The 12,145-nt window shown below is 36.6% G+C and overlaps 1 protein-coding gene across 3 annotated transcripts in view; it reads right to left on the reverse strand.

Moving 5' to 3' along the window:
* The window catches only part of DMD (dystrophin), a 2,119,021-nt gene that overhangs the window by 1,368,569 nt on the left and 738,307 nt on the right, over positions 1-12,145 (reverse strand). For all 3 annotated transcript variants that reach the window (XM_045089435.1, XM_045089434.1, XM_045089436.1), the window contains exon 26: positions 4,492-4,662. In XM_045089435.1, coding sequence (XP_044945370.1) covers positions 4,492-4,662 — 171 coding nt within the window. The remainder of the gene's footprint in view (positions 1-4,491; positions 4,663-12,145) is intronic.

Raw genomic sequence — 12,145 nt, forward strand, 5'->3', positions numbered from 1 at the left:
TCTCTCTCTCTCTCTCACACACACACACACACACACACACACACTCACTCACAATATGTCTTTCATTTGAGTTACTCCAAAGGCCAACCTTGAGATGGGCTTTCAAGCATAAGTAGTTTATGTGCCATGTAAAGCAAATACTGGTGTAGAAATTGATATTATAAAGGTATACTTATTCAGCTCAGCAACCAGTGTTGGTGACTAGAGATGAATCTTGCTGGGAAGCTCTGGGAAATACATCTCAGGGTTATCCCACTCAATGGTGAAGAAATGGGGTATTTATACATCATCTCCCACCACTGGTTGAAGCCTGGTAGAGGGATGTGAATTTCATAGTAGTGAAGCCTGACACTTAGGTGGGAAAAGTGGGACACAGGAACCACAGAAAGTCCTTACGTCAATAAATGTAGGTGCTGGCAGGGGGAAGCTGGGCCTACATGCAGTGTAGTAAAGTAAGGTGAGATGGGCAAGAAATAGACAAGGTCAGCTATAAAATGCCTTTGTATTTTTCAACAAAAGTAATCTATGCCTTTGGATTTATTCTCACGGTGCCTCAAAAGTATATAATATGATGGCAAATGCCAAGATATTTTGAATATTAAGTGATTACCTTCATGGATTTTGATGTAATTGATTAAAATTTTTAGCTCAAAATTCTTAAGTCTCTTTTTGGCATTACTGAACATAAGGTTTATTTCTACACAAACCATATTTTGACTATAGTAATTTTAGCTTACAAACAATTCTGACAACCATTAATCACTAACTATGTGCCACTGTGTGCCGTGTCAGACATGCTATATGTGTGACTTCGTTGCATCTTTAACAAAACCTTGTGAGATGAATTTTGTCATCTCTATATTTGACATCAGAAAACTGAGTTTCAAAGTGTTTAAGAAAGCCATCCTGGAAACTACATCCTTTCTTTCCCATAGTTTCGGTTAACTCCATCTCAAATCCTCTGTGAAATGAAGAAGCATTCTGTGCTGGATCCAATGAATGAAATTACATTTTATACAAGTTACAAATAACCTACACAACTACCAAAAATGCAGAATGGAAAAACACTTCATTCTTCCTTTTGGTTTTTTTTTTTTTTTTGGCTTTCATAAATTCTTAAAAAAAAAAAAAAAAAAGCTTAGAATCTGGGAAACATTTAGAGGAGAAATGGAGATAAAATTTCTCCACTGAAATAAAAGGCAGAAAACTAAATGAGTGGTATAATTTAGATGTAATCCTCATCAGAAATGATGTATTTTTTTCTTCCCTTTATTTCTATGAATCTATCCATTATATGCTGAGACACCTTTCATTGCCAATATCCCAAACCAGTGGTTCTCAAAGTACAGTTTCTTGGAACCACTTTGGAACTTGTTTCCTGGCATCATCTGGAAGTTTGTTAGAGGTTAAAATTCTAAGGTCCTACCCCAGACTCCGTAAATTAGAGATTCTGGGGTGAGGCCTAGAAATCTCTGTTTTAACTAGTCCTTTAAGGTGACTGAGATGCTCACTCAGTTGTAACAGTCACATTCTAGTCTGTCATACAATGAGAACAGTAAATACATTTATGCAATTCTGGTAAGCATGAGGACTAGAGTTATAATAGTGTAAATTTAAAACAAAATAAAGAAGAAAATAATTAACACTGAAATTTCAGAAATTTGTAATAAGGTTAATATAAAGCTTCACCATTTATTCATTATAGAACTCCAACAGAATTTTCAAATCAGATAATGTTTATCAAACACTCTTAGAAACTTTTTCATGTTCATTGAAAAGTCTTACTTACTGGGGGAAAGAAGTCAGGAAAATAGCATAATCATTTTCAAGTAAAACACAGGAGATAAAAGTAAATAAACTACTTTTTCTCTGAGTAAATTAGGAAAAAGTGTCTGAGTAGGTCTGCCAGTTTCATTTGATAATAAAGATAAATTTACTCTCAACATGAGCACAGGTGGAAGCCTGGACAAGTTACCATCACTGCCTTCTAGGTAGTTAAACAAACCTAAAGAGATTATCTTGACTGGAAGGCAAAAAAGTACAAGAAATTGGATCTTCTTGCCAACTTCCCTGGCTGTTGTTGTCAGAAGCTGCCTGAGCTTTCCCTCTTTTCAGAATTACCCCATCCTTGAGCAATTTTGTAGCTCGATCAATTATTTAATCAAGTCCACGTGGACTAATTGGTTGGGTTATTCATTTCAAGAACTGTGTGCAAAATTTCAAAATTTGAGACAGTTTGCTCTCTAGCACTGGAAAAGAGAAAAGGATCTGCCTGGGTGGTTAGCGAGATAGGCAAACTGTTAGGCAGAGAGCAAAGAGGGCCAGAAGAGGGCCAGAGCCAAACAGAGGAATTGGGAGAAGTACAGCAGCTGAACACAAGCTCACTGCTGGTTATCTACTTAGGGATCCCAGGCAGTGGCTACAAAGTATTAGAGGAGGTGAGAAAAACAGCCACTTGGAGAATAGGATGTAAGATGGAAAGCAACATGGATGGCACATGACTCTAAAAGGAAACAAAAGAAAAAATAGAACAGTTTGGAACATCGTGGGATGGAATGGTGTGGGATGGGGTGGCATGACATATATTCAGTATTCTTGGTTCTACCACAGATAAAGCCTGTGACTATAAGTAAATTCTTCATCTAGCTGGGGACTTTAGTTTTCAGATCAGCAAAAAGCACTGGGGTCTATTTTGCTTCCACAGTATCTAGTAGCTCTCACTACCTATGGTGATATAATTTTCCTATGAGTGATCTCCCCACATTCAAATTTAAAATCATTAGAGTCTCTTGTTTGAACCTGTCCCATGGCTTTCCCATTTCACTTCTCATGAACTTCCCCAATCCTACAAAATTCCTGTTAGCATGTGCCTCCCTCCCTCCCTCAAAATCATCTCTGGGGATTTATCCTGCTTTACTCTGTGCAGACTGGCAGGCCTCTTTCTCTTCCCAGTAGCCTTAAGGTCTTTGTAGCAGCTCTTACCTCTGACTGAAATGTTCTTCCATAGGTTTTGTTTGTGTGTTTTTGTTTGTTTGTTTTTGAAGGCTGATTTTTTCTTAGGATTCAAATCTCAGGTTTTAATGCCTCACAAATTTCCTATACCTCAATCCTTCCTAAAATAGCATATTACCACCTCCAACTTTCACTTAAATCCTAATTATTTTTTTATTTTATATTCTTGGTTTACTTGTTAGGCAAACTACCGTGACCTCATATGAGTTTATTTCTCCATTCACTGCCTGCTCTCCCCACACTAGATTGTAAGTTCCAAGAAGTCAGGTCCTTTATATGTCTTGCTCACCACTATAGTTGGTGTCTAAAAGGGTACTTAGCATATAGTTACTATACAATTAATGTTAGTGGCTTAAATGAATGAATGATATGTGGTATTATTAGATTAGAATAATTATTAAGCTTTTTAAAAAAGATTTTATTTATTTATTTGACAGACAAAGATCACAAGCAGGCAGAGAGGCAGGCAGAGAGAGAAGAGGAAGCAGACTCCCTGCCGAGCAGAGAGCCTAACTCAGGGCTTGATCCCAGGGTCCTGGGATCATGACTCGAGCTGAAGGCAGAGGCTTTAACCCACTGAGCCACCCAGGCACTCCAGTTATTAAGCTTTTAATACCCTGAAAACTATTACTGTTTAAATACAATCTTCCCTATATGTTTTAATTTTACATTTTATATGTGACTAACGCCATGTGATCCACTAGGAATAGCTTGGGAGGGAATGGAATGAAATACATTCAGTACCCTTCATTCTACCATAGGATCTTTGAATACCAACTCTGAGCCAGGCAATTTACTTACAAGTAAGTTTCAATTCTCAGTTCATATATTCAAGTTAGAAACTGACACAGTGTAGACATGACAAATTAGAGATTACATTGACTATCCTGTGTCCAAGGCCATAGTGAAATGCCACTGCAGAGACTCTATTTCAGGCCGCACCTCCCAATCCCTGCTATGCACTAGTTTCCTTGGTCCTAAATCATTATTTCTTATCCTACTGTTTGAGAAGTCCATGTAAACTCAGTCCTCTTCATTCACATTAAAGGCCATAAGCTAAAGTATTTAGTATCTAAATTCTCAGAAACCCCTTTCAGAAACCAAACGATCATAGTCTGTTAGCTACATTTTCAACTGTCACTGCAATAACCCTTGGCATATTTTCCATTTGAATTTTCATCACTAGAAACAGCCAATGTGAGTAGCTGATTCCAATCGCTTAATACTATAAGATGTCATGGGGAAAATGTCGCTAATGATTGTCAATATTTATATTTTGACCACAATGCATTAAAATTATAAATAAAAAATTTCAGAATCCATAATATATGCCAAACTTGAAGCTGAATTCATTAAAAATCAACTTCCACCATTAAACCAAGGAAAGAACAGATAGTATAGAATCACAATGTCAAGCAACGCTGCCTCTTTCTTTTTTTTTTTTAATTTCTTTGCTTCATTTTATTTGGTTAATTTTACCTTCATCTCTTCAACTGCTGTCTGTAATTCATCAGGGGTCTTATATTCGAAATCTCTCTCCAGGTATTCTTCCTCAGCTTGCGTCATCCATTCATGCATCTCTGACAGATCTTTCTGAAGACTTACGGTTTTATCCAAACCTCCCTTTAAGGCTTCCTTCCTGGCATAGACCTTCCATAAAACAAACCAACAAGCAAAGCATGAATATTGAAAGTCACAAAACATTGTCATTATATTATTACTGAACAGTCTGCAAATAACAGAAAGCTTAGATAGAAAAGAAGCAAGAAGTAAAAAAGCTTATATGAATGAGGAAATAACTCATGGCTATTGGTTACACTTAATTTCACTTAAGTGTTAAAATAAGATATAGCCATTTACTTGACATATATAATAAAATGAATATATTCCCCCATGACTATAATTTAGCTATTATGTATGGCTATGTTTTTCTGTGAATAAAGAAGAGACAAAATAATTTTTTTCATAATATATTTCAGTTGGAGATGTTAGTTTATTGGCACAATTTCTAATGTTCATAAATCTGAGTCTATTCCATTTAATTATTATTATTTTTTTTACTATTTCACTTTAAAGAATGTATCATACAAAATTCAGTGTAAAAAGTGGCAGGAATAATGTAAATATTTATGTCCCCAACATGGGAGCACGCAAATATATAAAATAATTAATAACAAACATAAATAAATTTACTGAAAATAATATATTAATAGTAGGGGACTTTAATACCCCACTTATAGCAATGGACAAATCATCTAAACAGAAAATCAATAATGAAACAATGGCTTTGAATGTCATTCTGGACCAGATAGACTACAAATATATTCAGGATATTTCACCCTAAAGCAGCAGAATACATATTCTTTTCAAGTGCACATGGGACATTCTCCACAACAGATCACATCCTGGGTCATAAATCAGGCCTCATCCAGTACATAACATTGAGTTCATACCATGTATCTTTTCAGACCACAGTGCTATGAAACTGGAAGTCAACCACAAGAAAAAGTTTGGAAAGACCACAAATGCATGGAGGTTAAAGAACATCCTACTAAAGAATAAATGGGATAACCAGGAAATTAAAGAAGAAATAAAGAAATATATGGAAACAAGTGAAAATCAAAACACAGTTGTCCAAAACTTCTGGGATACAGCAAAAGCAGTCCTAAAAGGGGAGTATATAGCAATACAGGTGTACCTCAAGAAGCAAGAAAAAATCTCAAATATACAAACTAACTTTTCACCTAAAGGAGCTAGAAAAAGAACAACAAATGAAGCCTAAAGCCAGCAGAAAAGGGAAATAATGATTAGAGCAGAAATCAATGATATAGGGAAAAAATACTAGAACAGATCAATGTAACTAGGAGCTGGTTCTTTGAGAGAAAATAAAACTGATAAACCTCCAGCCAGACTTAAGAGAAGGAGAAAGAACCCAAATAAATAAAATTAGGAATGAGAGAGGAAAGATCACAACAAATACCACAGAAATACAAAGTGGCATGAAAACTACTCAGTTCAGCTTTAAAGACAGCCACATATCAGAAGCAGATCCAAATGTCCTCTGTGGATAAGTTAAACTAACTGTGAGACACACATATGCACTCAATGGGATACTATGTAGCACTAATACATCTGTACTGAAGTGGAAGTCGTTCTGTGTATAATTTTAAGCTTAAAAAGCAGGTTGCAAAACAGTAAGTGCAGTAATAGGAGATGTGCACTTTTAAATTCTCATATATTTCTGAACTACTTTTTATGAAAGAATGTATTACTAATTAACCAGAAAAATAGCAAAACTTTAAATATCTACAAGAAAATTATGCATGTTAATCTCTTCTAACAAAGCACTCTGTTGTACCACACTGAGCAAAAAAATCTCAGTTTGGTACTAGAATGATTATATATTGTTTCTCTTTCACCTTAAAAAGGAAATATAATCCAATGACATTAATTTTTTTCTCTGAAATTAAGTAGAGTTCTATCTTTTTTTTTTAAGATTTATTTATTTATTTGACAGACAGAAATCACAAGGAGGCAGAGAGGCAGGCAGAGAGAGAGGAGGAAGCAGGCTCTCTGCTGAGCAAAGAGCCCGATGCGGGGCTTGATGCCAGGACCCTGGGATCATGACCTGAGCCGAAGGCAGAGGCTTTAACCCACTGAGCCACCCAGGCATCCCAAGTAGAGTTCTATCTTTAAAGTAACAGAGTTTTAATTGTACAGTCTTAATATATAACACATAGTTTATTGTAATGAAATTTGTATGTACTTTACCAAATACTAAATATGTGCAGAACCATATTAATTTTCCTTATTTTTTCCAAGCATCTTAAGCTTCATACAATTAAATTAAAAAAACTTTTAAGTTCTTTACTTTCCTTAGTGAATGTAGTGCCTGATCTACTGAAATGTAAATAAATGCTTCACTGTGGCATAGCTAGAACAATATGTCTAACAGTTAAACTAATTAAAGTATAAAGGCTATTTGCATAACCAATGAGCCTATAAGTAGTGTAAGAAAACAGGTTGCTCAATTTCTACTTGGCTGTGCTCCTATAATCTTTTCAGACAGTTGGCAAAGTGACAATAATATTAGAATGACTAACGGAACTTAGCCAAAGTCTTGTAGTTAAAACACACACACACACACACACACACACACACACTGCATGCTATTAAACTACACTGGAAGGAAGGGATCAGGAATGTTTTTGTTTTTTGTTTTTGTTTTTGTTTTTAAAGGAAAAGCAGGTGGGAAGTCATTCTGAGGTGACAGCACAAATGTATTGGCAAAAACATCAGCTTTGCATTCAGGATACCCAGACTCAGTCATTAGCAAGTTAAGTGAACCTGGTGATATCACCTCATTTTTCTTTATCTCTGCTCTATAACTTATCTAACAGTTGGACAAGGTGATTTCCAAGGTCTTTTCCGAACTTAACATTCCACAGCTCTATGCCTGATGAGCCAGAGATATGAATTTTTGGTGTTTCATATTTTAGAAGGATTTCTATGAAAAGGTTTGGACAATTTTCCCCTTACCTGTATCATATTACCGATGTTGGCATTCTAGCATTAAATTGCCCAATCTATGCCCTGCAATTTCAGATTACAGAGCCACACCTCAGATATAAAACAAAAAGTTCTTCATGTTCCCCATTCCAGAATTTTTAAGTCGAATATTCAGCACTGTCCTTCCTCATTTCACTTCCCCCTCTACCCCAGCTTTATTTAGGTATAATTGACATATAACATGGTATAAGTTTAAGGTGTTCAGTGTGAGTATTTGATACACATATATATTGTGAGACGATTACCACAATAGGAGTGCTTAATACCTCTATTACCTCACATGATTACCATTTTTTTTCTTTTCATGATGAGAACACTTAAGATCTACTCTCTTGGTAATGTTCAAGTATACAATACAGCATTGCAAACTATAGTCACCATGTTGTATATTAAATCCCATGAACTTACTCTGTGTATAACTGGAAGTTTGTATGTAACATTTGACTGAAATATTTACATTTGCCCACACCCTCGCCCTGTCAATCACCACCACTACTCTGTTCTAGAGTTCAGCTTTCTTAGATTCCACATATAAGCAGGATTGCACAAAATTTTTTTTCCTCTGATTTATATCACTTAACACCATGCCCTCAAAGTCCACCCAAATTTAAGCAAACTGCATGATTTTCTTGTTTCTCATGTCTGAATAATGCTCCATTGTATGTACATATGTATATAAGTATATACACACACATATATGTATAGGTACCCCTCATCTTCTTTATTTGGTCATCCACAGCTGTATACTTAGGATGTTTCCATATCGTAACTATTGTGAATAATGCTGTAATGAACATGGGGGTCCAAGTATCTCTTCAAGATTCCTATTTCATTTCCCTCGGAAATACACTCATAAATGGGATTGCTGGATCATAAGATAGCTCTATTTTTAATTCTTCTGAGGAACCCTCATACTGTTTTCCATAGTGACTGCAACAATTTACACCCCCACCAAGAGTGCACAAGGGTTCCCTTTTCTCCACATCCTCACCAACATTTGTTATTTCTTGCCTTTTTTATTTTAAGATTTTATTTATTTATTTGACAGAGATCACAAGTAGGAAGAGAGGCAGGCAGAGAGAGAGGGGGAAGCAGGCTCCCTGCCCAGCAGAGAGCTGGGGCTCTGTCCCAGCACCCTGGGATCATGACCTGAGCCAAAGGCAGAGGCTTTAACCCACTGAGCCACCCAGGCACTCCTCTTGCCCTTTTTGATGATAGCCATTCTATCAATGTGAGGTCATTCCTCAGTGTGGTTTTGATTTGCATTTCTCTGTTTATTAGTGATGCTGAGCATCTCTTCATGTAACTTTTGGACATTTTCATGTCATCTTTAGAAAGAGTATCTATTCAGTTTCTCTATTTTAAAACCATATTGTGTTTTGCTACTGAGCTGTATAAGTTCCTTATGTATTTTAGCTGATAACCCCCAAAAGATACATGGTTTGAAAGTATTTTTTCCCATTCTGTAGGTTGTCTTTAATTTTGTTGTCTCTTTTGATGTACATCTATACTCTTTGGTTTGAAGTAGTTCCACTTATTTTTCTTTTGTTGTTTCTACATTGGTGTCGTATTGAAAATATCACTGCCAAGACCAATGTCAAAGAATATCCTCCCTGTTTTCTTCCAAGTTTTATGGTTTCAGGTCTTTTAAGTCTTTCACACATTTTGCATTAATTTTTTTTTAAATTTTTAAATTTATTTTCAGTGTAACACTATCCATTGTTTTTGCACCACACCCAGTGCTGCAAGCAATCCGTGCCCTCTCTAATACACACCACCTGGTTCCCCCAACCTCCCACCCCCCACCCTTTTGTTTTTCAGAGTCCATAGTCTCTCATGGTTCACCTCCCCTTCCAATTTCCCTCAAATCCCTTCTCCTCTCTAACTCCCCTTGTCCTCTATGCGATTTGTTATGCTCCACAAATAAGTGAAACCATGTGATAATTGACTCTCTGCTTGACTTATTTCACTCAGCATAATCTCTTCCAGTCCCGTCCATGTTGCTAAAAAAATTTGGTATTCATCCTTTCTGATGGAGGCATAATACTCCCTAGTGTATATGGACCACATTTCCTTATCCATTTGTCTGTTGAAGGGCATCTTGGTTCTTTCCACAGTTTGGCGACCGTGGTCATTGCTGCTACAAACATTGAGGTACAGATGGCCCTTCTTTTCACTACATCTGTATCTTTGGGGTAAATACCCAGTAGTGCAATTGCAGGGTCATAGGGAAGCTCTATTTTTAATTTCTTGAGGAAACTCCACACTGTTCTCCAAAGAGGCTGCACCAACTTGCATTCCCACCAACAGTGTAAGAGGGTTCCCCTTTCTCCACATCCCCTCCAACACATGTTGTTTCCTGTCTTGCTAATTTTGGCCATTCTAACTGGTGTAAGGTGGCATCTCAATGTGGTTTTAATTTGAATCTCCCTGATGGCTAGTGATGATGAACATTTTTTCATGTGTCTGATAACCATTTGTATGTCTTCATTGGAGAAGTGTCTGTTCATATCTTCTGCCCGTTTTTTGATATGATTGCCTGTTTTGTGTGTGTTGAGTTTGAGGAGTTCTTTATAGATCCTGGATATCAACCTTTTTGTCTGTACTGTCATTTGCAAATATCTTCTCCCATTCCGTGGGTTGCCTCTTTGTTTTCTTGACTGTTTCCTTTGCTGTGCAGAAGCTTTTGATTTTGAGGAAGCCCCAAAAGTTCATTTTTGCTTTTGTTTCCTTTGCCTTTGGAGACATATCTTGAAAGAAGTTGCTGTGGCTGATATCGAAGAGGTTACTGCCTGTGTTCTTCTCTAGGATTCTGATGGATTCCTGTCTCACATTGAGGTCTTTTATCCATTTTGAGTTTATCTTTGTGTACGGTGTAAGAGAATGGTCGAGTTTCATTCTTCTACATATAGCTGTCCAGTTTTCCTAGCACCATTTATTGAAGAGACTGTCTTTTTTTCACTGTATATTTTTCCCTGTTTTTTCGAAGATTATTTGACCATAGAGTTGAGGGTCCATATCTGGGCTCTCTACTCTGCTCCACTGGTCTATGTGTCTGTTTTTATGCCAGTACCATGCTGTCTTGGTGATCACAGCTTTGTAGTAGAGCTTGAAATCAGGTAACGTGATGCCCCAGTTTTATTTTTGTTTTTCAACATTTCCTTAGTGATTCAAGGTCTTTTCTGATTCCATACAAATTTTTGGATTATTTGCTCTAGCTCTTTGAAAAATATTGGTGGAATTTTGATCGGAATAGCATTAAAAGTACAGATTTCTCTAGGCAGCATATTCTCAGATCACAATGATTTGAAACTGGAGCTCAATCACAAGGAAAAGTTCAGAAGGAACTCAAAGACTTGGAAGCTAAATACCACCTTGCTAAGAATGCTTGGATCAACCAGGAGATCAAAGAAGAACTGAAACAATCCATGGAAACCAATGAGAATGAAGACACTTCAGTCCAAAACCTATGGGATACAGCAAGGCGGTCCTAAGGGGGAAATACATAGCCATCCAAGCCTCCCTCAAAAAAATTGAAAAATCCAGAACACAGCAGCTGTCTTTACACCTTAAAGAACTGGAGAATCAACAACAAATCAAACCAACTCCCACACATAAGAAGGGAAATCATCAAGATTAGAGCTGAGATCAATGAGGTAGAAACCAGAGATACATTAGAACGTATCAGTGAAACTAGAAGTTGGTTTTTTGAAAGAATCAATAAGATCAATAAACCATTGGTCACACTAATCCAAAAGAGAAGAGAGAAAGCCCAAATTCATATAATTATGAATGAAAAGGGAGATATCACAACTAACACCAAGGTAGTAGAAACAATCATCAGAAGTTATTATCAACAGTTATACGACAATAAGCTAAGCAACCTAGATGAAATGGATACATTCCTGGAAAACTATAAACTCCCAAAATTGAACCAGGAAGAAATTGACATTTTGCATTAATTTTTGTGGTGTAAGATAGGAATTTAATTGCATTCTTCCATATGATTGTCCAGTCTTCCCAATACCATTTATTGAAGAGATTTATCCCTTTCCCATTGGTTATCTTTGATTCTCTTGCCAAATGTTAGTTGACTGGACACATGAGGGTTTATTTCTGGACTCTCAATTCCTTCATTCATCTGTGTGTCTAGTTTTATGTCAGTACCATATTGTTTTTATTACTACAGTTCGTAATATAGCTTGAAATCAAAAGTGTGATGCCTCTGACTTTGTTCTTTGTCAAGATGGTTTTGGTCACATGGGGTCTTTTGAGGTTCTGCACAAATTTTAAGAATGCCTGTTTCATTTCTGAGAAAATAGGGATTGCAATGGCTTGGGTAGTATGAACATTTTAAGAATATGAACTCTTTTGATCCATGAAAACAGGATATCTTTTCATTTACTTGTGTCTTCTTCAATTTCTTTTTTTTAAAGATTTTATTTATTCATTTGACAGAGAGAGAGATCACAAGCAGGCAGAGGCAGGCAGGGTTGGGGGGGCAGGCTCCCCACCAAGCAGAAAGCCCAATGCAGGGCTCGATCCCAGGACCCTGAGATCATGA

The sequence above is a fragment of the Mustela putorius genome, unplaced genomic scaffold (genome assembly GCF_011764305.1).
Source record: "Mustela putorius furo isolate JIRA1106 unplaced genomic scaffold, ASM1176430v1.1 tig00003836_pilon_pilon_pilon, whole genome shotgun sequence".
NCBI lineage: Eukaryota > Metazoa > Chordata > Mammalia > Carnivora > Mustelidae > Mustela > Mustela putorius.